Below are 27,788 nucleotides of genomic sequence, written 5' to 3'. Positions count from 1 at the left end.
AAAGAATTTTTTGAGAAACTCTATACAACACTGCGCTGTTAACTCGTTTGATGGAAACTGCTGGCTTTCTCGCTTCACAAATTTATACAAAATTTTCATTTTATTTGTTTGTCGATGTAGATTTTAAATTAAAATTCATAGAATATTAAACACGTTAAGTGAGGAAACGGCATTGACGCCTGAATTATGAATTAACAGTTGCATGTACCTAAAGCGACAAAGAGACTGTGACTACGACCGCAACATTCCCGACCGGGAGGGAGCTCTTGAAATGGAGCAACACAGCAATCACAACCAATCGAAATTGTTCATTTGTACGGCTGTAGATTTTCGAGACGAATTGGAAGAGGTGTGTTTCATATTTTTCAACCGTCACATTTTTTAATAGAATGTTTTATGTGTTAATGAAATTATTTTCTAAATAGTGAACTTTGCAAAAACTTATTTTATGCCTTCATTTCAACTTGCAGAGATTTGAACGTGCATACGTGAGCCTGCAACAGCAAATCAATGGCCTCAATGAGAAGGACATGCATGACATTCTGTCACAACTCGTATGTAAAGAAAAACAGCATGAAGATATTTCAATAGGATTTTTATACACAATGTTAACAGACCCTGCCGTGGCGCCAAAAGCTTATAGAGATTTGACACTTGTCGCTAGGGACGGAATGAATATGGTTGTTTCAAATCTTACAATGCTTGTAGCGGAAAAATATGGGAAATTAACTGAAGTGGCACGCCGCCAGCTAATATGGTTACTACGAGAACTTGTAAAACATCAAGTACTTTTGGTGGAAAATATAGTGTGGAATTGCCTTAGACAAGCTGGTGGTGGTGATGTTTCTATCAAAAATATCTTTCTGGTGGAAGGCCTTCTTGACATATTCATCGATTATCGCACTTGGCTAGAATCACAGGCATTTCTTGTACAGACAGTAGTATATAGCTATGTTCGTCTTATAGAAGATCACGCAAGTCCGTCATTGACTACTCTTCGACAAAAAGAAGTAAAGTTTATAATATCATTAATACGTGACCGTTTCTTGGACATAATACCACTAGGTAGAGACTTTGTAAGGTATGCAACATAAAATTATAGTAATTTACATTACTATCAACCTGTTTTGCAAAAGTTACACAATATATTTATAAGTAACATCTATATTTACTTTTCCAACAGGCTCTTACAAAATGTAGCGAGAGTTCCCGAATTCGAACAATTATGGCGGGATATTTTACATAGCCCTGAAAGTCTACATCCAACATTTACCGGCATTTGGCAACTTTTGCAGACACGAACAAGCCGACGATTTCTTCAAAGTCGTTTAACGCCAGAAATTGAACGTAAATTGACATTTCTTGCATCATCTGTTAAGTTTGGCAATCAGAAACGTTACCAGGACTGGTTCCAGGATAAATATTTTGCAACTCCCGAATCGCATAGCTTACGTTCAGATTTAATAAGGTTTATTATAAATGTCATACATCCTACAAATGATATGTTGTGTTCGGATATCATTCCTCGTTGGGCCATCATTGGTTGGCTGATATCATCTTGTACAAATCCGATTGCTTTGGCTAACGCAAAACTTTCACTCTTCTATGATTGGCTATTTTTTGATCCGATCAAGGATAATATTATGAACATCGAACCGGGCATTTTAGTAATGTATCATTCAATACGCAACCATCCATTCGTCAGCAGCACACTTTTGGATTTTCTCTGCCGCATAATGAAAAATTTTGATATACGGCACGAGGATAAAATACGTACTGGTGTATATAATTCATTAAATAAGATACTCGAAAAGCAGGTATGAAAATTAATTTACAAGAATAGTGTTGATATGTAGTCTCCTGTTAGTTTATGGTATTCATAATTGTTAGTTAAAAAAACAACATAACTTATTAGGGCGAAGGATTATGAAAAAACTTTTTGGCAACCGATAAAGCAGTAAATACTTTCAAATGTGCTGTTTTTGTTCCATTTTATCATTATTTTTTTTAAATATGTGTGAATTATTTTCCCGTGGTTATTTTATAGATTTAATTAACGAATCCCCCATTTTCAGGTCATTCCAAATTTACAGCCCTTATTTGAATCGCCGAAATTAGATCGAGAGTTGCGTAATTTGATCAGAGAAAATTTCCGTGAATTTGTTTCACCCACGCAACATCCTGCAACACCAATGGTACCAATGCCACCATTTAAGAAAGAAGCAGAACCTCGCGTACTACACCGTGGTCAAACCTTTTTCGCTGGACCATTAGCACAACAACCTGAAATGCATCTACAAAATAATTTTCAACTCAGTACCAATGCAGCTGATTTAACGGAAGCTCCAAGCGTTGATCTTAGTGCAATAGGTAGTAGTGGTGTTAGTACTACATCAAACCTCGAAGAGGATAGTAAATTAACGGTTATATCACCCGAAAGTAATGATATTGAAACCGAAGCAGCCTTCAGCGAAGATGACGATGACGTTACGAAAGATGTCAAAAGTGAAGAGCTAACCGACGACGATGATGATTTACCTTTATCAAAAGTGCGATTAAAAGAGAAACCTATACCGGAGAAAATCGATCTACCCGCCTCTATAAGTGACTCATTCGAAACATTTGTCACAAAACGCAACTCCTTTACTTGGGAAGCATTTTTGTTGGATTTTCGAACATTGCCCGCCTCAGCATTGGATGAAGCACAATTGAATTATGTGATCTCGAATACGCATTTAATTTTACGTGAAACATTGCCACAACAAAATATTTTCACCGATAGTAAAACCGATGAAAAAAATTTGGCAAAAAGTATAAGTTATCCACTTTTCGGACTATTTCGTTTTCTCTACGAAAATGATGATAAAAGTAAAAAACCATTTCAAACTCTACTCTCTGAAATATGTGAACGAATACCGGAAATCGGTTATTTATTACTTTACTTTATGAAAGTTCATGTTAAATTACAAACGCGTAAGAATAGCCAACAGGCGACACAATTCAAAACGCCAATTTATCGGTTATTATGTGAGGCGAGTGGTGAAAAAGTGGACGATTGTCTAGCGCGTGACTTAGATTTACTTGAAAAAGAAAGTACGATAATATTCCTTTGGCTTTTGCCAGATATTTATCGCGAGTTCAAAAGTACAGCCATAAACAATAGCGAATTGTTGCGAATTACGTTGCGATGTATCGATGCGAAGAACTTGCGTGACCTTATTTACTATGTGGCGCAAGGTAAATTGACACTCTTCAAGCAGGATGGACTAATCGACTGCCTGCGCGAGAGCTTAGTTTATGAAACATTTGAGCAACTGAGCCTGTGGCAGTTGGTGCAAGCGCATGATGTTCCGCTTAAGTGCTTACAGGTAAATTTTAATAATCCGGAATATTCCAACGAATAAATTGAAAAGAAACATAAATAATTATAAAGCTTTGATGATTTATATAACTTTTATATTTTAGGATATCTTACCTGAGCTTGAATCTTCAAGTCATCCAGAAGCTCTCAGCTATATGCTTTTATGGCTGAAAAACGAGGAACCCACAAATGAACTGATACGACTATTATTGAGTAGGGAGACAAAATCTCGGGGTGATCCTTTTGTCACATCGGCATTACGGTAAACAAAGTCATACATACTTACTATAAGGCTAGCGATTTTTTTATTTGAAAATTTTTGGTTTAAAAATAAAATTTTTAATTTTAAAATTGAATTGCCAAAGTTTAAAACTGGGTATATCGATTTCCGCAAAACTACAAGTCCTATGGAAAATAATTAAGTTGGAAGTAATAAAAAGACCTACTGCTTTTGTATTTGCACCTTTTCATATAACTGAAACCAAAGTTTTGATTTTTCATTGGGCTACAACCTACTAAGATTTTTTCTTTCAAAAGTTATCGGCAATGGTCGCATTTTTTGTATTAGTCGCATATTTATTTTTATAAGCATACATACAATTACAAATATATAATTATTTCTAGTTTCTGGTGTCAGCGCGGCGAAGAAAAACTGTCAGAAATCATAGCATCACTGCTCACGTCAAAGTATCCCAGCTCTTCTCCGAACAAACGGAAAAGACTAACTAAAGGTAGTTCTGCAATGAGTAGCTTACCCTCCGCCGATCAGGTATACATACATAGACATATAAATCGCAAACTAACAACAACTACAATTGGCATTATTCATTCTTATTTCAGGTGCTGAGTCACTTAGAGCACTATCGCCGGAGTTGTAGGCATGGTACAGGCACAGGGCTTTACGTTTACGATACTATGCAACGCGCTTTACAAGCAGCGTATACACATAGTAATGAGAGCACAAAAGTAAGTTTTCATTTTTACGCTGAACAGCGTATATTAAAGTTCGTAACACCAAAAAGGAATTGTCTTAGACCGAAATATATGTATAAATGATCAGGGCGACAAGCTGAGTTAATTTATCAATGTCCTCTTTCTCTACGTACGAGAACTAGTCCTAGTCCATCAGCTTTTGAGATATCGATCTGAAAGTTTGCAGACGTTCTTTTCTTCCGAAGATGCTGTTTATTTGCTGGAACCTACCAATATCCGTAGCATATAACTGCCATACAAACTGCACAAAGACAATCAAGTTCTTGAGAGAAGAAATTTTTTATTTGACAAGATATCTTCACGAATTTTGGCATGGAATTTTGTCCATTGCTATATCGGAATAAATATTCAGATCGACTGACTGTAGCGTATAATTGTCACGCAAATTGAACGATGAAAATCTAGTTATTGTATTGGGGAAAAGGTCATATGAAGGGTATTCGGTGCAACGGAAGTTAATATTTTTCTTGTTTCTTCGATAATTTACATACAAAGAAATTTCAATATGATTTTGTTACAATATATCTAATGTGCTAGATTATATATATATATTTTTAATTTTTCAGAAGCAATATAGCGATCTATTTGCGCTGGCAGCTGAAGATGAAACGACAGCAGTGGGGAGACGTGGTGGTAGTGGACGTGGCAGAAAACAACCGACTAGTAAAAAAGATACAAATAACCACAATGCGAGTAACAAGAAAAACTCAGATCCCGTTAAAACGATTTATTCATCTGATGAAGAATCAAGTGAAGTATGCTAAACGAAACGGTTTAAAATATAATACGTATATATGTATGATTATATTTAATTATTTTTTCAGGAGGATTGGCCTAAGCAAAAAATTTCACAAGCCAAGAAACGGAAAAAAAACATTAATGATTCTGACTGACAGTATCAACAAGGATTTTATTGTTATGATGTAGATCCATATAATAATGAGAAAGATTTTTCTAATTAAATTGTTTAAATATAAAAAATGCAAATAAAAAAAGTATAATGAAAAAAAATATATATTAAAATAATAATGCCAATATGTAGATGTTTCAAATGTTGAAATATTCACGTTATATTTTTTTATTTTACATCAAAAATAAAAAGTAAAAAAGTCTAACTAAAACTTACAAATATAAATAAACATATTAAATGGTATGATAAACATTGAAACAAGTATAATGATTGTACATCTTTTTAATCGAAATAACCTCCAAGATACAAAAATTTTACAAATGCATTTGTATTTTTCCACGTAATTATTCTGACACATGTCCACACACATTGTATGTATATCGTAAGTAATTCCTTTTATAGTAAGAATCTAATTACCATAGTTGTCTTCTGTTGTATGCGTACTAATAATTATATTTCCTTTAATAGAAATCAAATTATATTTCGATTGCCGTCAGGTAGACATGTTTGTTTAGTAACAACCTGTTAGTATTTTCGTAAACCAGTAGTGTCACCGTTAGTGATCAAAAATCGAGAAATAAAGCTATATCCGTACAGTTGGCGTACATACATATATATTATATATTTTCTTATTTACAGTCTGTTTATAGTTAAAAAATAAAATAAGGACAATGGGTAAAATTCGTTTGTATAACTTCTGCAATTAATACTATTGACAGTACTCAGTTACTCAATTCAATAATTTAACTTGTTAATAACATTTTGTTGCGGTCGCGCAGACCATCCAATTTAGAACTGATGCATGGTGTACGTTTTTTGCGCGAATATGAGCGCAAACAACGCTGTTCCAAAGAAGCGGGTGGCGTTTGATTTGCTGAAAACAAAATAATTATAAATATACTAAGATTGATAATTATTGAAAACAGTGCAGAAGGTCTCCACATTACTTGACGCAATAAGAACCTTCGGGTAAAATTATTAAAAATATAGAAATCAATTGTTTGTATTATACAAGTAGACTCTTGCAACTTGCAAGAATCAAAGCCAGGGTTCAAACGTTAACCAGAGGATCGGAATCCAAGCAATTTTATATATACATGCATATTATAAATAATAATTAAAGTTTAAAAAAAATCTATCTACCTTTTCGACAAAAGGTTTTTTAGGAAAACATATGTATCTAGATATATGGGAGTTGGGGATGGTATTTACCCGTTTTTGTCTATTTTTGCCAATACTACATACCAAGAGTATGCCACATACTAATAAAATGTTCTCTGAGATTAAAAATGTCAGAGGAATGTCACATATTAAATATGGCTGAAATCGGCCGGGCGGGTCTCGAGATAGGTGATTTCACCTAAAAGCGTCCAATTTCGACACCGACTCCATTAAATCTCTCAAATACCATTTCGGGAACAAAATTTAATGTCTCTGTGGTATTAACAGTACCGTTATATGGGGCGTGAGCGGTGCTTTCATCTATTTTCACAATGTCGCTAAGAGTTCTTATAATATTTGAGGTAGGTGAATTTAGTTGTTGTAGCATAAATGGTTTAGGAGATACATATGTACTATACTTATTAGATGGCGGGGCCTCTCTTACTTTTTCAAAACTTTTTGATCACAGGTGCCCCTTGCTACTGCGATCGCCTGTGCCAAATTATAGCTTTATATCTTAATTTAGCGCTTAGTTACGGTAATTTATACGTTTTCAGTTAATAGCGTTTGTGATCGTAGCAGTGATCCGATTACGCCAATCTAAGACCTCGCTCTTTTTTTTGCCAGGGAATGCGCATACCAAATTTTATCAAGATATCTCAATTTTTACTCAAGTTACAGGTTTCACGGACGGACAGTAATTCGAATTTCAACTCGTCTCGTCATCCTGATCATTTATATATATGTACATATATACATATAACCCTATATCTATTTTATTTATTTTATTTATAATAATTCATATAACAAAAAAAAGAGTTTTATTATATAAATACATAAACGCAGCACTGGCTACGAGGCCTTCAGCCGAACCCTATATCTATCTCGACTGGAAAGTTGGAAATCATATTATAAGATATATTAGGATAGAGAAATGGAATGGCGATTGTATTCATTTTTGACATACTTGTCTCAGGTATACTTGAAAACTTATTTTCAGGCAATTTTAAAAATATATAAATATGTATAAACATATAAATGGAGTAGTCAGCCGGAGATGGGGCTACGGGAAGTATTGATCCGATAAAATTTTTATTATCAAAGAAACATTTTCCTCTAATTTAAAGAATTTATCGATATTTTTGGCAAAAAGTCAGACGTATGCACTGGGGCCACATATACGGTATGTGGGGGCTCCAAAAGTTAAGGTCCGATTATGACAATTTTAAGCGTTGAGATGACATACCTCAAAATGACTATTTGTGCAAAGTTTTATCCGAACATTTTCGTAGGTGCTTGATTTGTGTACTGGATGACGTGGCACCTCTCACATTTAGGTGAAAACCGATATCTAGAGACCTCCTCGACTTATATCTACCAAATTCGGTAGTTGATATTCTTTCTGGCAGTGTATCTTTGAGCATAAAACTAATAAAATCGGGTGAAAAATTGACCAGCTCCTATATAACTTTTCGAACATTCGACTGACTTTACTCCATATAGATTGGTGAGACAGAGAGCATCTAATTGGAATTTGGCTTGTTAATAGTATGTAGTACTGGCTAGAATGGATAAAAATGGTTAATAATTGTTTAGTATAACTTTGGCTTTGATTATAATCCATTCACGATTTTGTCGAACATTTAAGTTGACCCTTTCGCTACATTTTCCAATATTGCCAACACCTAAAAGAATTAACCGGCTGTGATCCTTGCATGTTGCAAGAGCATAAATAATATAAAATGTTCGGTTATACCTGAACTTAGCTCTTCCTTACTTGTTAATACATATTATCTTACCTCCATTTTGTTCATACTGCTTGAGTAGTTTTCTAGCTTCGCGTAACTTGCGTAGTAAAATTTCATTCTTTCGTTTTTCAATAGTCAACTCTTGGTTAAGTTGCGATTTCGTCTTTGATTCCAATGAGCTCAATATACTGCATGAACAAATTAAAGAAAACTTATTATATTATGACTCGGCAATGAGTTAACATAATATATTTCATTATATTTTACTTACGGATGATTAAATATGGATGTTGATGAAGGGCGCTTTTCCGGATCGGGATGTGTCATAAGTTTGATGAGTTCATTAAATTCTGGACTTAATGTTGATATATTTGGAACTTCTCCGTTACGCAAGTTCTGCCATTCAGGTCCATTTTTCGGCAGTGGTCCCCCACCGGCTGCTTCAAACAGTGTCATACCAAGTGAAAATATATCTGCTTTAAACAGGTTACTAAAATCTTCCTGTAGTATTTCAAATGGTAAATAACGACAATCGCCTTCTTCAACGTGTGGTTCTTTTACCGATGTCACATGTCCAAGATCACCAATTTTATATGTTGTAATACACTCTGTGTTACTAAGTTCTTCATATATACCATCCATGCCATCTTCATAGTATTCTTTTGTCAGCGGTGTTGAACTGGACTTATGTAGCGACGGCATTTTCGTTAGAAAAATATTGCCTGATTTCAAGTCCATATGCACCAAATCATTTGAGTGTATATATCGTAATCCTTCTGCCACATGAAGTAATAAAATTTTCAATTCAGATTCAACGAGAAAACGTTTTTGTATAAGAGATTGTAAACTGCCGCCGTTGCAATATTCATTCTGTATAAGCATATGATTATCTTCCGCCCACGCAGAGTAATAGCGGACAACGTTGTCATGTTTACCTAATACCGCATGTGCCCACACTTCGTTCAGAGCCCGCTTTCTATAAGGTACATTTGAAAACAAATTTTAGTATGCTTAGTATGATTAAAAAAAATAAATAAAATATTTTCAAAAAATATATAATACTCACTCGAAAAAACTGCCTGCCACCGGCTTTATGCTTTTCTTAATGGCATATATACAACCGTCCAAACGATTAAGACACTGATAAACTAATCCGAACTCTCCAATCCCTAGAATGCATTCGAAATTTAAACACATATAAAAGGAACAGTTCAAAGGCGTATATTATGTATGTACTAACCAATCAGAGATATTTCTAAGAACTCTTTTTGATAACGGCTAATGTTTGTGTCTTGCAAAGCTAGTCTTTTTGGAGCTTGTAGTACTTCCACATTGCCATCTTCTTCGCCACCTTCTATATTTTCTGCCTCTGTGTTTAAAAATATCTGTAGTGATTGATTGCTTAAATTGTCTCTACCAAATTGAGTTCGGCATCGCTTCTTATTTCGAGCCAAAAAACCTACATATAAACAAAAATTAGATAATTAAATATATTAAAGAACGGTATATTTATAATGTCTTACTATCTGGGGTAAAAGGATTCACATTTGCGGTCTGTTGAAAATTATCTAAAACTCGACTATGCAATGGTAGCGATCGTGGTCGTTCCTCTATTTCGCTCTTTCGCGCAACGTCTGCTGCAACCGCTGCAGACAGATGGTTTCTCGATTTTTGCAGAATGGTTTTCGGTGTGGCGGGGGTGTCGAAAAGTCTTAATGCTCTTACTTTGCGGTAAGGAGGCGAAACAGCTGCAATTGCTGAAGAGCGCGTCTGTACTGGGCTTGACCGTTTCTGTGGTTCCTCATGGATTTGTGGTGATGCAAAACGTAGTTTCCGAGGTTGAATATGACAAACAGGAGAAGGCGAATGCATCTCAACGCTAGAGTTTAATTCAATTTGTTCCTGAGAACTATCCGCGTCGTTTTTCCTTTCGGGTTGAAGCTTTCGAAATGCTTCCATTTCGAGCATTTGTTTGATACGAATGTACAACCGTTATACAAGTCGTATTTACTTTCTGCAAAAAAATACTTCAGCAAAAACAATAATCACAATAAATTCAATGAATAAAGAAATTTTCGAGATTCGTCTAGTTAAACTGAAATTGAACTTAAATTAATGACTTGAAGTTGGCTGTAATTTACAGTTAACATTTCGGACCGAAGGAATTTCGTTAACCAGAGATGTTAATATCAACCCTCAGAGATGCATTCAATATGTAAAAAAAATGATAAGAAATCTCATTCAATTCTATAAAGTGCATTCTTACACTTGAAAGAATAAACGGCAATGTTGATATTTAAATTACATCTTTCCTTGCTTCGATTCTAATTTTTACAAAGAAGACAAGACCTAAAAATTGGAAAATAAATATTTTATGTATACTCTGTAGTACACAAAATATACCTACATTTTGTTTCAAGTATGTAATGAATAAATATAGAACAAGAACGTTAACACTACTTTATTTTTTTTTAAACAGAATGCTCGTATGTATCGTTTTCCTTTTTAACAATATTTTACAACCTAAATATTCATGAAGTACAGTAAACTAACATCGGGATGAGAAAAAACTTGGTAGACTAATTTAAATTTTCTGTTGTTAAGAAATTAAATTTTCTTTCAATAACATTTAATTATTATTGCTTCATACTAGAAAACAGTTAGTATTAATTAATTATTTTTGTAATTAATGGAAGTATTAGCTAAAAAATTGTGGATCAACATAGAGGTTAATGATTGACGAAATAGCTGGAATGCACAAGCGTTTTGTGGAGGGAAAATGTTTCAATAATAAAACGTGGCATAATACTGCGAGCCTACACAACTCATATGAAAAAAAGAGATAGATCTATAGTACTTTGAACTGGACAAGCAGTCATTGTACTCTGCGACGTAGACAGTTTCACCACAGTTCAGTACAGGGAAAACTCACCTCCTGCATGCAGCGTTTCAGTTTGTCGAAATCATTTTTTTAAGTTAGGTTATAATCGTATGCATCAAATCATACAATTAATTATAAGCTAGTTTTTTAAGGAAAAAACTTAAATTTAGTGAATTTGCAGTGCGAATAAATTGAGATTCCCGCAGACGAACACTTGGCGGAAACGGTGAGAATAAAATTTTTATGATTTAAGGACTTTATATAACGTTTTCGGGTGTCGGAATTTTACGTGTATTAACAAGCTGGTTGCCGCTGTCCCTAGTTTCCACTATTTGGTTGGCGTTTACACAAATTAGTGTTTCTTAAAAACTTAAAAGAAATTATTGTGTATGGTTCGTTTAATGTGGGAATGGGTACCGCGATAGCTGTAGTGTAGTTCATCGCGGCACCTATCCAGCTAGGATTTAGTACGAGGCAAAGGAGTAAAATTATGAATACGTATATGTTTGACATTTTACATTGTTTTTTGTTAAATTACATCGAAACTGCCTATTTTTATTTTCCTATGTACTACAGATTTTCCTGAAAAGTGAAAAATTCCTTATATTATTCTATACATACAAAATACTAAGTATATCCACACGATTCACACATCGCCACTTACAAATATGTATACCGTGTATACACGGAATAACTCGCGAGTCCGAGTCGGCCATTTACGCATGTATATACTTCAGTATGTGCATTTGAAAATATATTAGTATATACATATATACATTTAGCAATTTACATACAATATTGCACAGGAAGCAATATTTTTAAAAAACATAAATACTTGTGCCTGAAGAAGATGAGGATTAACATATATACAACCGGTAAATCATCTACTCTGTAATGGATTGCCATCGGCATTCCATTGATTGTGATGTAAATATGTTTGTATTAGGTTGGTACATGTCACTGTGTGGAACTTCGTATGTATTTGCCCCATTTTGTGACAAAGCTAAATGTTGTATAGATTGAATTTTTAGGTTATATGTTGTAAATGTGGCGGTTTCAATGCGTTATGGATATAACATCTAAAATATTTTTAAATTTTCCTATCTCACGTTATGAAGGTGCTAAATATTTATTAAAATACCTGGATGCTACCTACATTTGTTTTTAGCCTAGTATTTTTGTGATGAAGCACTCCTGAGACATCCATTTTGTTTTTGGATAGAAATGCCGCTAATGGTGAATAGCGATAATAGAGGTGAATATTTTCGAGTCAGGTACGTCGGTTTTCCGTATACCTGATGTTGCCAAACTGAAAATCCGTAAATCTAAGATAGGCGTATAATTACTTTGGGTTAAATAGCTTTACTTTAAAACATACTCATGTGTAATAACTTAAAAGACTGTTTTTAAAATATTGCTTTCATTTTAATTCGAGATATCAATAGAGACGTCACGGCGCGAAAAATATTTGGCTTTGTTATAAATCTTAACTGTTAGCTCGTATATTTTTTTTTAGTCACAAAACACTTGTCAATGACACTACACCGATTAAATTAAGTTATAGTAGTGTGTGAATAAATACTGTGTTAAAATATAAAATAATTTTATATAAAGTGAATTACCAAAGTGTTAAACCCTTAATATCTTTCTATTTTCATGCAATCCATCGCCGTTTATGCTGTTGTTCTTTACGTTTGTTATATCAAATTTAGAAAGTTACGTATTGAAGTCGTGGCTTTAGTTCTCTAAGCTAAACAACCGCAAAGTGTGGATATAGCATATTCAAGCCCCTTCAGTAGTCGGAGCGAGTTTCTTCACTTAAGCTAGCTATACTTTGCTTAAATAACACTAACGATAACAAACTAAGAAACTACTAGTTAAACTTCATTAAGGTATTAAAAATACTATATTCGCTAAGAAAACCAGCGCAAAAACAACAGAAAAGTTTGCAGCAGCAACAGAAGAAGTAACGGCCTAAAAACGATTTCAACAACTGCAACTGTAAGAACAATAGAAATTACTATAATTGTATACACATATTCTAACCATAAAATGTTTTATATATTTAAAGAGTCCCCAGAAGATCATGGAGGAAGACGAGAGGGGAAAACTTTTTGTTGGCGGTCTTTCATGGGAGACGACGCAAGAGAATCTATCGCGTTATTTCTGCCGTTTCGGAGAAATTATTGATTGTGTAGTAATGAAGAACAACGAGAGCGGACGTTCCCGTGGTTTTGGTTTCGTTACATTTGCAGATCCTGCAAATGTGAACCATGTACTTCAAAGCGGTCCGCATACACTTGACGGACGAACAATCGACCCGAAACCATGTAATCCACGCACTCTTCAAAAACCTAAAAAGGGTGGCGGCTATAAAGTTTTTCTTGGTGGTTTGCCGTCCAATGTAACTGAGACGGATTTGCGTACATTCTTTGGACGCTATGGCAAAGTGACTGAGGTTGTTATCATGTACGATCAAGAAAAGAAAAAATCCCGTGGTTTCGGCTTCTTATCCTTTGAAGAGGAATCTTCTGTGGAACATGTCACCAATGAACGGTACATCAATCTTAATGGCAAACAGGTATGTCTTTCGGTTACAAATTCATATTCTCAGTATGAAAAAATATAATATAGCGGCTTTAGTAATATGCATTTGATTTTATTGTGGTTATATGTGGGTGTATAACGTAATGCCGACAATCAAAATCTCGAAATTTAGAATCACGACACTCAAAATACCGACAAATCAAAACTTCGACAAATTACAATACCGACGAACTAAGAAAAGGTGGCGTTGTTCGTTCGAGGCCCTGCGGCCTTCGGCCTCCGGCCATGAACACGCTCAGGATCATAACCCTTAGTCGGCAGAATTCTCTTTCTGTGCTTCGATAGAAATAAGGGCGGACAAGATAAAACATTTTTCACATGTCGGCATTTTGGTTTGTCGGTGTTTTGATTTGTCGATATTTTGATTTGGCTGCATATTTAGATTTTGTCGGTTTTTTGATGTGTCGGCATTTTGAATTTCGATATTTTGAGTGTATCCCGTTATATGTATTTCTTTGAATTACTATAAATATATTAATATGTAGGATACATACAGAATACATTTACTTCACGTTTATAAAATACTGTCTATGAATTCTTAGGTGGAAATCAAAAAGGCGGAACCACGTGATGGATCGGGCGGTCAAAACGCTAATAATAGCAATGTTAGTGGTGGCTATGGAAAACTTGGCAATGAATGCAATCATTGGGGCCCCCATCATGCGCCTATTAATATGATGCAGGGTCAAAATGGCCAAATGGGAGGTCCACCACTTAACATGCCAATTGGAGCTCCAAATATGATGCCTGGCTATCAAGGTTGGGGAACTTCGCCACAACAACAAGGCTATGGTTATGGAAACAGCGGCCCTGGTTCATACCAAGGTTGGGGTGCACCACCGGGACCACAGGGACCACCACCGCAATGGTCGAACTATGCAGCTGGTCCGCAACAAACACAAGGATATGGAGGTTATGATATGTACAATTCGACCTCAACTGGCGGACCATCGGGTCCTTCAGGTGGTGGAAGCTGGAACTCTTGGAATATACCACCAAATTCGGCTGGACCAACGGGAGCACCAGGCGCTGCTGCTGGAAGCGCTACTGATATGTATTCACGCGCTCAAACATGGGGTGCAGGTGGCCCCTCGACAACTGGTCCAGTAGGTGGCATGCCGCGAACTGGCCCTGGTAACTCAGCGTCAAAATCAGGCTCTGAATATGACTACGGCGGTTATGGCTCTGGTTATGATTATGACTACAGCAACTATGGCAAGCAAGACGGCGGTGCTTCGAACTATGGCGCCGGACCACGTTCAACGTATGGAAATGACAGTGCAACACAACCTCCATACGCTGCCTCGCAGGCAGTTTAAGGCGCATTAGTCTAGATACACTTAACGCGTCCAAATTGCAGCGTCCTCGCCGAAGTAGTGAACGTTGCCTTTCGGCCGTGTACAGTGAAACAAGATTAATTATAAGCTTAGCGTCTATTCATTCAGTTCAGTTGTTGAAATTAATTACTAACTATATATATATATATATTACATAAACAAATACTAAATATAAAGTTTATATACATACATTACTTATATTGAGGAAAAAGGACAAAGAAAAACACATATGTGAAGGCATAAAAATAAAGCGAAGAGCATTAGGCACTTAACAAAACATACATAAACACACTGCTACCATCCATTATACACAGACATTGACTAAAATCGTAGCGTAAAATTACAAGCAAAAAGTAAATTCATAATTTGAAGATATTTAGCGAACAAATCGTAAACTGTTCATTAATCTAGTATAAATTTGTTAGAATGAATCAACTGGTACAGCTATAAGGATATAAGATGAGACTGTAGGGGAATGGGTATATGTAGTGGCGATCTTATTTTGAATTAATTAGGAGTTATTTATTTTTTGCATGAATTTGATGAATGAATGCCCAAAATAACTCGCTTTTAGGCACAATACTACAATAATTTAGATGGATATTTTTCGGGAATACATTTATACTTAACGTGTTATAAGTTGTACCTAATCATTTAAATAAGCTATTAGTGTATAAGGAGTTGTTTTATATTTCGCTCCCCAGTAATATTTACTTTTAGTTCTCTATGTTAGGACGTTTGTTAAACTGTAAATTCGTTGCACATCTGCACATTTGCCGCATTTAAATACACTACAGTCTAACCTAGCTGGCAGTTCCAGTTGATTTCTTTTATTTCTTAATCTCAAGAGAATAGTATTGTTGAACTACATTAAATTGGATTTTGTGTGCATAAATTGTATACACCAACACACATCCACATCCTTTTATAATTACACTTATGGTTTGATCTTTAGTTACAACTTAAATTATAATAATAAAAATAGTAAATTACAATAATATTTAAATTATATATACAAACATATACATTGCTATATCAATTTTTGAAGTGTGTAAATGAGTAAAATTGAATAGGTGAAAACGAAATGTAAACACACACATATATATTCACTTTATATATAACTATGAAGATAGAACAACAAGAATTATGTGTAGTAATAGTGAATTAAAGCGCCAATATATATAGATGCATATACATGTATATACATATATTATACATACCTACAAACTTAGTTTACATACAATAATTTATCAAAATTTTGATGAAACAAGAGGACAAAAAAAGGAAAAAAGAACAAAAATTACATTTGAAGTTGATAAGAGTAAATAAACGGAATGTTTTAATTTAGAAATAATATATGTCATCAAGTGTATGATGTGTAGTCTATATATAGTTTATAACTATTACTACGATAATTACAAACGCAATTTAAATACGGTGTCCGCGAAAGTAATACAAACTCTAATATAAATAGTAGTGAACATGCAAAATGCCTGTACATTTTTTCTTTTGGGGAAGTGCAGATGACTTTGCTAAAAGTATAGTTGTTTGAAAAATAAGCTGCATTTTTATTTCAGTAAAATTCATAACGTCCTCGATTTAAAATTACTACTAAACATAAATTTTTTCAATGAAACTTTTTTCTTTCTAAGTTTATTGCCGCGTTTCATGTGAACTGTAAATGCCTTTTTTATGTTAGTTTCGCGACCCAGTTCCACTAAATTCAATATGCTTACGAATAAAGATGTTACGAGGATTAAGCTAAATAAAAAATATACTGATTCTAATATATTTTAAACGGCAACAAAATGGTGGTAGCTAGTGTTCACAAATATCACTGATGCGAGCCTCAAACAAATAAAAAAGCAAAAATTAAACGCTAATAGTATATTATAACAAGAAAACCTGACGTAATTATTAAATTAAATATAAAAATACAATAAAAATAAATTACTGTAAACACAAACATACTTTAAAAGCCTACATAACTAAATTACATTTAAATGGAGAATACAAGAAAACAAAAAGAAAAAATACAATTTATTATCTACCACATACATTTAAATTTATGTAAAATTAATCGTAACATAATGATAACTAATTTAACAAAACAAAATAAGATTACATATTTGATAGAACGAATGCTAAATTACAATTACAAATGAAACAACTCTAAATTTAATGTACGCTAGTATAAAATTTTAACGTAAAACTAAATTTAAAAAAAAAACAAAAACAAGCAACCACTTGATGCAAAGTTAAAGTAAATGTAACGTAAAGTAAAAGAGGATTAAACACAAAACCAACACACTGACTGTTAATTGTAAAACAATTTCTTTAATGATTATGATTTACTATAAATTTTAAAGTTTAAATTTTAATTGAATATATAAATATATACATACATATATATTAATATATACATATATTTAAATACATGCATACATACTTATTATCAAATATCGTAACTAAATGAAATACTATTTAACCAAACATGAGTTTAATGAAGCGGGAGGCAAGCATAGGTAATACATATGAGCCTTGAGGCAAATCTTTGGTATGTTATAATTGCAATGTTATGCTTTCGTATTCAGTTAGCAATATTGACAGATTAAACAAAATAAATTGAGGTGAATTTCTGCTAATAAAATTTAAGTGCGTTTTAAGATCATTTTCTTTACAAGTTTTCACACATATACATATATTAAGCTAGTAATCAGGTGGAAACAATAGCTAATTACTACAAAATGTCGAGAGTAATAATGTTTGGTATGAAACATGAGTTGCTTCATTATTCGGTACAAATAAATTCAAAAAGCGGAACGTTGTTGTACTTCATAACTTAACCCATTATTGAAAGCGCGTGCACGTGACATGAAGCATATGTATTGGGGATCATTAACTAGAGTGAAAGCAGAGGATTAAAAATTAATTTAATTAACGGGATTACAAATTAAAAAAAACGTTAATGTAATTTTTTTTGCATTATTTGCAACTCTTTACTTTCATAATTCTCACAGTATTTATACGGCAGTGTATTTTTAGAGAATTTATTTTTCAGAAAATAGTTCAAGTATCAAGTCGTTCAACGGTTTATTCTTATAATTTTTAATTTGCTTACATTCACGAAATATAGAAATTAAAAAATGTATTTAGTACCGTAGCTGGTACTAACAAGTTGGAACTACATTTCAATATACATAAGTATGTACATAGCATTAGCGGTATTAGCGCTGCATAATTTGTTATTTTATACACAAATAAGTACTAAAATCTCTATTATACATGAATAAGAACTTTGCATAAGAAATGAAATCCCTCTAAGATATATACGTTTGTTTAAGAAAGATTCTCTATTACTTGTTTTGAACCAAAAATAAACATTAATATTGACACCCGCGTTAAAGCAGAAATAACCAAACTTTTAGGTGATATTCATATACATACACATGCATACTTACCGATGAGCGTATCCTGTACCGCTATTTTGTACTTTTTATATCATTGAGAATTTGCTTACGAAACAAACCAACAACAAATTTGACGACGAACGAAATAATATAATAGCGTTAGTAATAGAAGTGTATGATTTTTTTCTATTTCAATTAAAAATATAAATTAGGATGGGGGGAGACATTAGTTTAAATACGATTAATAAAAAAGTTAGACGAAATTACAATTTCTAAGCATTCGACAGTTTCTGATTCATTACAGTTTATCATACATATACTTAATAACGAATTGACTGATTTACTATTAAAAGTAATAAGCATAAGTGTTGTAAGAGAGTAGCATGTACTACAAACGACAAGCTGTATACATTAGTAGTTACAAGAATACATATATATAAAACATACAGTTTTCATTATACGAAATTCATACAAAATAGGTGTACCAATAACATATAATCACTGACTTGACAAGCAAAAACCAGCTACTTCAATACGAAAATACATAGACTTAAGACAAATTTGCATAATTCGGCGCTTGTGTGCAACTGTTTAATCATAAGTTCCACATCTACATTGCAGAATACCAGCAAAGTGCTTGATTATTCAAAATTTCATTATTTTTATACAATGAGTAGGGTACATTAAGATAGCTACGAAGTTTGTAACACCCAGGAAACGTTGGAGACCTTTAAGATGTTTATATCAATAATGAGGATGACCAGTTGTCCGTCTGTTTGTATATAAGCGTTCTTAAATGTTATTGATGTGAAATTTTGCATACCTCCTCTTCTCTCCAAGAAGTCATTTCTCTGAAACGCCAAATCGGATAACTATATCATATAGCTACCATACAAAGTGAACGATCAAAATAAAGTTTTCCCACGACAGTCGGGTCTATGTAACCGAATGGACCCGAATCTTTATTCGGCCAAGGAATGTCGAACCGGCAACATTCTTATAAACAACAACGATCAAAATCATGCTCTTCTATGGACAAGTGTTTATTTTGATAATACATATGTATATGTATATTCACGAAATTTGTCATGAATTATTGCCTAAAGCAACGTTACATACATACAACGTTATACTGTCATATAAACTAATCGATCAAAATTCAGTTTATGTATGGAAAACTTTTTCATTTGAAAATATGTTTGTTACAAAATTTGGCAAAGATTGTTGTCCAAGACAGACAATTTTCAGATCGGACCACTATAGCGTATAGATATTGTTCAAATTTTCAACGCTTCGGTGTAACGGAAGTTAACGGTTTTTCTCGTCTTTTTTTTTACATTACACAGTAGAAGCATGTAATTAAAAAAATAGGCCGGTAATAAAAGCGTATGACACTTTATTAGTGAATATAAAACATTTGAGGTACGATTTTTATGAATAAAAAATAAAGATATTAATAAAAATATCCGTATAAAAAATATTTGTGTAGAACTTGCTAAAGGCACAAATATATACCTTAACACATAGCTATGAGTATAATTAAACTAAAATATAAAAGAGAATTAAGTGTAATCAAAACGAAGCATTTCCCAAAAAAAAGAGAAAAACAAATAAAATAATTATAACCAGCAACAACAAAAACAAGCCCACTTAAAAGTTCATAATGTTTAAAAATAAGAAAAATATCAGTTTGCAAATTGTAAACCGTACATAACATAGAGAAACTGTAAATTACAACAACCACAAAAATCTCAAAAAAGTGAAGGTTAGCAATTTAGTTTTTAAAATTTATTTCGTTTAGCATGACATATAGCCAGCCAAGTGTTGAAGTGTCGCGTGGCTTCAAGAGAACAACAGATGATGTTTGACAACGAAGCGTTCGTTCCATCTGTCCGTTTGTCGATGTTAAAGCCGACGTAGCCGAAATTGTTAGCCAATAGGCTCGTTGTTAACGTTGCCATTAACATCGACTATTCGCCTGCAAAAGAATAAAATAAAAGCCAATTAAAATAACAGTTAAGTGGATATAAGATTGATACCTATTATAATAACAATGCAAGCATACATATACATAAATGTACTTATAAAATGGAACAACATACTATGATAATTCATATTCTCTTTTAAATAAGAATTTCGACATTTTCGTACCAAAATTAGTTATTAAAATTTTACAACAACAAAATATTTAAACACAACCAATATGAATGAAAATAGTGTTAATGATAAAAAACAAGTGCAGTTCGTATGCTAGTATCGGTAACAGTAAAACTGTTTGACGGCAATTTAGCATAACTCATTACAATTTAAAAATTATGTACATACATACATACATACGCATATATGTGTGTATTTTTAATCATATAATCGCTGGAGAACAACACCCTTTAAAAATGTTTATTTAACGGCATTTATTCTTCGTATTTGTTCGGCTTGAAGTACACATACTTTTTTAAAAGTGAATATCAGCTTAAAACACCAACCCACTAATTATTTTGTGCGCAAACGAACACAGACAAACGACTGCTTTTAAAAAAGATTGAGCTAATATTTTTTAATTTGGTTATACATTATAGGTACATATGTTTTTGGATAATTAAGAGTTACTTCGTATATACATACGTAGACACATGTCAGTGATTTAAGATGAATGTACGAAATGTTTACATATGGTACATATCCATATTTACAATTAACGCTAACGCTGAGGCTCAACAACCCACTTGCATTATTAATGCCTTTTGGTAATCTCCATAACAGTTTTATTATGTGCTCAATGTAGTTGTATGTTTGTATTAAATGCATAATTTTCACTGATTCCTTCTGCTAAGAAATTCAAAGCCACTATATACTAATAGTGCTGTCATTCAAAAGGACTCAAAATAACAATTTGAAAGAGAAGCCTCTAAGGGTTCTATTATTCAGATCGCATACACATATACATGTACATTTAAATTAACTAATCTATTAATTTCACAACTCTCTTAAAAAATTAAATCATTCAAGGTTGAATTTTTTTAACTTACAATTTTCGCACTAAATATTAAATTTTAGTTATTTATTCCAATTATGGAATTAAAAATTTAATTTTATTATTAAATTAAAAAATAAAATTTTAAATCGCAACATCTTGGTTTGAAATTTTTAGAAAATTTTTTTTTAATTTAAAGATTCGAGTAACAAATGAAATAATAATTTTTCAAACTAAAAACTGAAATAAAAACCTATATATACCCTATAATAAAAAGCAATCAAATACAAATTAGACAAAAAGAACAAAACTCAATTGATATTTTATGAAAATCCGGTCTTATTGGTCTTAAAATTTAAAATTAAATTTTCGGAATTAAAAATAAAAAAAATAATTCAAGTTTTGATTCAATTTGTTTAAAGCATTATTTGCAACCCTTATTATCATCATTATTAATATTGTCGTAAAATTTTTTGATATTACAAACATGCAGCTGGATGTTATTTTGTATTAAATTGTCAACACTTTCATTCTTTTCAAGAATTCACTGCTTTAAGAAAATTTAAAATTTATTTTGCTACCCTCTTCTGCGAGTACTAATCAACTTACTAAATATAAATGCAGAAGAGTGTAAAGTATTAGGATAGATACCGTTAAATTTTTCCCCCAGCAATGCACCCGCCGGTCTTATAGCTAACTATTTCACATACTCATATAGCCATCGAGAGTTGTTGTATGTATTATGTATGTGTATATCAAGCAACTTTAACATCAATTCATCATACATTTATATATTATAGGTTATAATATGGTAGTAACTTCAAAAGCAAATAGAAAGTAACTCCAAAAAGTATATATGCTTATGCTATAACGGTTTAACTCTGTTTTTAACGAAGTGTTAGTCACAGTTCGATCTTCTTCTTCTTCATCTGCTTACATACATACATCGATACATTAAATATTTTTAGTTTGAAAATTCGAATTGTGTTTGTCAGTTGATTACTTATAAATTGAATTATTTCTTAATTATAATATGAACACAGTGCCTAAGTAATCAAAATATCTATCAAGGACATTGTTACTAAATATAATAATTGAATTGTAAAAAGTTTTGACGTAATAGGAAAAAAGAGTGTTAAAAAATAAAAGCAACAAGTGGTATGCAAAAACAATTTTTTTTATGATTTAAATCATAAATGATGAAAATGCGCTCTTTGAGTATTATATAATAAATCCGTATATGAATTCTGGTTACTTGAAATGATATTGTTTAATAATGACAAATGGCGGCATCTGAATATGTAATTGTTTAGCCACGATGAGTAATTAACGTTAGAATTCAAGAAAAAGAAAAATACAATTAAAAAAAGTAGTAAATAATATTCGCTGGCATGTATGTATGTGTAACCTCACTAAACATATAGTTCTGTTGATTACGTTTAAAGAAAAAATACAAAATAAACAACATTAGACAACATTAAAAAATAGAAAAAATAAAATAATAATAACGGTAAATAGAGTATGTGAAACTGGTAATGGTAATAGTAAAAATCATAAATACATTACAAATGATTATGTATGTCAGTGTATAGTTTAGTGATTGATTCGATATAAGCGTTTTTCAATTTGTAAACCCCCAAGTCAGTTCGGAGAGTAATAAGAAATTACAACAACAACAACAGCAGTCACCGTAAATTTTACATAAGCGTTTTTTAAGATTTGAAGTGCAAGAAAAACACAAAATAGGAACAATAAATTCAAAACCAACCGACACGCTATTCAAAACGACTGCATGTATATACATACTACCATGCATAAATAGATATGTATGTGTGTACATGTTTACAACTATAAGTATGTATCTTGTTACGTCTAAACCAATGTAGTGAGACCATAATTTTTTGTAAGCGTTAAGCCACAAATGTTTGAAGAAACTTTTTTATTAAGTACACTTACATACATACATACTTACATACATATACATATAAATTGTCTATAAAGGACGTTTTCATTTTAAAATATTCACAAAACAACTGTATTTACGTACATATTAATGTAGCAATATGAATTTTGTTCTTTAAAATAAATATATACAATACATTTTCAGCAATGCGTTTTCGCGTGAAGGGTGGTTTGATATACCAAATTTTGATATAACAATATCCATATGCCTACACACTTATGTATGTTCATTTAGGGGTTTCACATAGTCTCATAAAGTTATAACGAACCGAAACGAAACGTTCAGAGTTGTTTTTGCGTAAACTTATTTTAGTATGCAATCCAACAACAAATTTTTTAAACTTAATTTATGATTTTACGGTGCTTTATGACACGTTGTGAGTACCCCAATTGAAATACAAAAATTAAATATATATATGTACATATGTATATGTATGTATACATATATATATCTTATACATTGTAGTGTTAGTTATTTTACAAGTTGTGTTTTTTTTTTGCAAACACCCACTGGAATTTCAGTTTTTGTCCTAAAAATAAAGATCCAACGTAATCAAGCTCTTCTTCTTTTCATTGGGCTAATTCGACGCAGTAGAAGGCTCCGTTGGAGAGATCAGGTGGAGAAGGATCTGGCTGCACTTGGTATTTCGAATTGGCGCCAATTTGCGAAAAAAAGGCACGGCTCGCGGTTATAACCGCGTAAGCGGTGTCTACGCCAGTAAAGAAGAATCAAGAATCTCTTAATATTCAGTTTCAAACCGAAACAACGTAATTTTTCTTTCCCTATATATTTTACTAGAGGACTCACGGACTGTGGCTGACACATAGATAATACTACTACTACCATCTATATTATTTCTATTAGTTAGATTATAACTATTAGTTAATGAGATATAGCATTTTTTAAAGAAACTTGTGTTAGTTTACAAAAAAAGTGGATCATGAAGCATTTTGTGTGTTAATAAAGCATAAAATACTGTTGAATTTGGACTCTGCACCAGGGAAATCAACCGGTGAAAAGAGATTTGCTAAGTTGGAAAGAGGCGAAATGAGCACCGAGGACTGTTGATTCTGAGGAGTGTTTGAGTGCTCTTTAATCGTAATAAAACCGAATATTTGCATCGGTGTGAGACAATAGAAACATGGCTCCATCATTCCATACTGGAGTCCAATCGACAGTCATTCTAGTGAACTGCACATGATGAACCGGTTCTCAAGCGTGGAAAGACGAAAAAGTCGGCTGGAAAGGTTATGACATCAGTCTTTGGGATGCACGTGGTATAATACATAATCAACGACTGATTACGGAGCCAGTTATAATCTATTTCACTGCGTATTTGGTTGCAGTTCTATTCTACTATTCAATATTATATACAAATATTTAGCAATTGTATAATTTTTGACGAAGGATCAGTTCGAAATTGTACGCATATACTTCATCGTTTCCGTTTAAATATGCTCCGATGCTAAATTCAAAGTGCTATAGGGAGAGCTGCGGCCTCCGACGCGCTATTTATAGGTACGCTCCCACCACCTCGGCCAGCCAGTACCGCCGCAAACGACACGAACCGCAATTTTTAAATCAGTAATATCTTCGAAAATATTAATTTAAATCATATGCTGTAAATAGCCATATAGATCTATGTACATATATTAAATCAACAATGTATTGAAGGTATTTAATTGGATAAGAATTAAAGCTGCATTAGTCAACAACTCTTCGTAAATTAGCCATTATATGTCATAAAAAGTAAATGACAAAAAATGTTGTTATGGGATATCCATGAGAGCTAGCCATACATATACCATCGCGGAGTTTTCTGTAGACCTTTTCAATGTGTACAATATTTAGTACATTATTTTGATAAATCTCGTAGGGTCCGGCCTGCGGTTGCAATGTAAGTGGTAAAAATGTAATTATTTAAGACATGACATTAGAAACCTCTTAAAGATTTAAGCATACAAAGGGATATAGGGTCAGACATAGCGACTTTGTTTTATACTGTGTAGTGATATGGGATTTTTTTGAACTTTTGCAATGAAATCATTATCAAAAAGGTCCCTAGTCTCCCTAGTATACATACACACATATGTTCATACATATTTGCAATAATTTTTAATTTCTTTTTTTGCTTCAAAATATTTTTTAATGATACCTTTCTTTAAATTTGTACCAAACTAACAAATAATTTTTATTTTAATGTATTATAGCTTACCTATTCTTACATATGTATTATTATATACAGCATGAGTCGTTATCATAAATATTATACAAACATGTTCTACTACTTATCTTTTTCTTTATTGGCGTATTGGCGATTATAGCCGAGTTAACAGCAGCGCGACAGTCGTTTCTTCTTTTCGCTACGGGGTGCCAATTGGATATTCCAACCTCTTCCTCTGCTTCCCCCGGCGGGTACTGCGGCGAATACTTTCAGAGCTGGAGTGTTTTCGTTCATTCGGACAACATGACCTAGCCAGCGTAGCCCCTGTCTTTTAATTCACTGAACTATGTCAATGTCGTCATATATCTCATACAGCTCATCATTCCATCGAATGCGATATTCGCCGTGGCCAACGCGCAAAGGACCATAAATCTTTCGCAGAACTTTTCTCTCGAAAACTCGCAACGTCGACTTATCAGTTGTTGTCATCGTCCAAGCCTCTGTACCATATAGCATGACGGGAATTATAAGTGATTTATAGAGTTTGGTTTTTGTTCGTACAGGAGATATTTCGTCTTGCCCTCGTTCACTGCCAGACCCATTTGCTTTGCTCCCTTGTCGAATCTGGAGAAATCAGAACTAACGGCGCGTGTGTTGAGGCCGATGATATCATATAAAAGATTGTACTTGCTCGATTAAGTTCTGCAGCTCGAATTATTTTCTCCAGCAGCAGATTGAAGAAGTCGCACGATAGGGAGTCGCCTTGTCTGAAACCTCGTTAGGTATCGAACGGCTCGGAGAGGTCCTTCCCGATCCTGACGGAGCTTTTGTTGTTGCTCAACGTCAGTTTACATAACCGTATTAGTTTTGCGGGTATCCCTTTTTGTGAATTGGGCAGAGCACACTTAAATTCCAATCGTTATGCATGCTCTCGTCCGACTATATTTTACAAAGAAGCTCATGCATGCTCCTTATCAGTTCTTCGCAGCCGTGTTTGAATAGTTTGGCCGGCAATCCATTCGGCCCCGCTGTTTTGTTGTTCTTCAGACGGGTGATTGCTATTCGAACTTCTTCATGGTCGGGTAATGGAACGTCTGTTCCATCGTCATCGGTTGGGGAATCGGGTTCGCCTTCTCCTGGCGTTGTACTTTCACTGCCATTCAACAGGCTGGAGAAGTGTTCCCTCCATAATTTTAGTATGCTTTGGGCATCGATCGCTAGATCACCTTTGGGGGTTCTACAAGAGTATGCTCCGGTCTTGAAACCTTCTGTTAGCCGCCGCATCTTTTCGTACAATTTTCGAGCATTACCCTTGTCGGCCAGCTTGTCAAGCTCTCATACTCACGCATTTCGGCCTCTTTCTTTTTCTGTCTGCAAATACGTCTCGCTTCCCTCTTCAACTCTCGGTATCTATCCCATCCCGCAAGTGTTGTGGTCGATCGTAACGTTCCGAGGTAGACAGTATGTTTTCTCTCCGCTGCGACACGGCACTCCTAGTCGTACCAGCTGTTCTTTTCCATTTTCCGAAAACCAATGGTTTCGGTTGCAGCTGTATGTAAGGAGTTTGAAATGCCGTCCCACAGTTCCCTTATACCGAGTCGTTGACGAGTGCTCTCAGAGAGCAGGACGGCAAGCAGAGTAGAAAATCGTTCGGCTGTCTGTTGTAATTGCAGCTTCTCGACGTCGAATCTTCCTTGTGTTTGTTGAGGTGCGTTTTTTGCTCCACAGAGGCGGGTGCGAATCTTGGCTGCAACAAGATAGTGGTCCGAGTCGATGTTAGGACCTCGGAGCGTACGCACCTCTAGAACACTGAAGACGTGTCTTCTGTCTATCCCAACATGATCGATCTAGAGACAACCAGGTAGCTTGATGTATTTTCTTATGCTGGAATCAGTACTACAGATATCCATATTTCGGGCCCCGGTGAAGTCGATCAGCCTCGACCCATTTAGGGATGTTTCCTGATGGAGGCTGAATTTACCGACTGTTGCGTTAAAGATACCTTCTTTGCTCACCCTGGCGTTAAAGTCGCCAAGCACGATTTTGACATCGTAGGCAGCTCTCATAGGTGCGCTCCAAGCGCTCATAGAAGGCATCTTTAGTCACATATGTAGTCCTTCTCTTCCGTCGGGGTGTGGGCGCAAATCAGTGATATGTTGAAGAACCTCGCATTGATGCGGTTCTACACTTATACTTGCACAAAAATTGCTTTGCTTAATTATTTGTTATTATTATACAAACTTATGGTATATCCAATTAATAATTATGTAACTGAAATATCT

At 33.7% G+C, this 27,788-nt stretch overlaps 3 protein-coding genes across 3 annotated transcripts; 2 read left to right on the top strand and 1 right to left on the bottom strand.

Moving 5' to 3' along the window:
- Positions 1-36: 36 nt before the first annotated feature.
- On the top strand, positions 37-5,451 carry LOC120767539 (integrator complex subunit 3 homolog). The gene is made up of 9 exons (XM_040093643.1): positions 37-349; positions 471-1,081; positions 1,184-1,817; positions 2,076-3,368; positions 3,466-3,623; positions 3,986-4,130; positions 4,202-4,327; positions 4,921-5,109; positions 5,179-5,451. Exons 1-9 carry the CDS (start codon positions 203-205, stop codon positions 5,245-5,247), a joined length of 3,372 nt encoding a protein of 1,123 aa, XP_039949577.1. The 5' UTR covers positions 37-202; the 3' UTR covers positions 5,248-5,451.
- A 391-nt stretch (positions 5,452-5,842) lies between these two features.
- On the bottom strand, positions 5,843-10,268 carry LOC120767540 (wee1-like protein kinase). Its single transcript, XM_040093644.1, has 6 exons — positions 9,697-10,268; positions 9,414-9,632; positions 9,240-9,342; positions 8,445-9,149; positions 8,225-8,361; positions 5,843-6,138 (listed from the first exon to the last, which is right to left on the bottom strand). The coding sequence occupies exons 1-6, from the start codon at positions 10,139-10,141 to the stop codon at positions 6,008-6,010; spliced, it is 1,740 nt and encodes a 579-aa protein (XP_039949578.1). The 5' UTR covers positions 10,142-10,268; the 3' UTR covers positions 5,843-6,007.
- Positions 10,269-11,111: 843 nt separating this feature from the next.
- On the top strand, positions 11,112-16,471 carry LOC120767809 (heterogeneous nuclear ribonucleoprotein 27C). The gene is made up of 4 exons (XM_040094087.1): positions 11,112-11,280; positions 12,767-13,055; positions 13,126-13,635; positions 14,204-16,471. Exons 3-4 carry the CDS (start codon positions 13,141-13,143, stop codon positions 14,978-14,980), a joined length of 1,272 nt encoding a protein of 423 aa, XP_039950021.1. The 5' UTR covers positions 11,112-11,280; positions 12,767-13,055; positions 13,126-13,140; the 3' UTR covers positions 14,981-16,471.
- The last annotated feature ends 11,317 nt before the right edge of the window (positions 16,472-27,788 follow it).

This window comes from Bactrocera tryoni, chromosome 2, assembly GCF_016617805.1.
Source record: "Bactrocera tryoni isolate S06 chromosome 2, CSIRO_BtryS06_freeze2, whole genome shotgun sequence".
Taxonomy (NCBI): domain Eukaryota; kingdom Metazoa; phylum Arthropoda; class Insecta; order Diptera; family Tephritidae; genus Bactrocera; species Bactrocera tryoni.
This window is presented reverse-complemented; position numbering and strand designations above follow the sequence as displayed.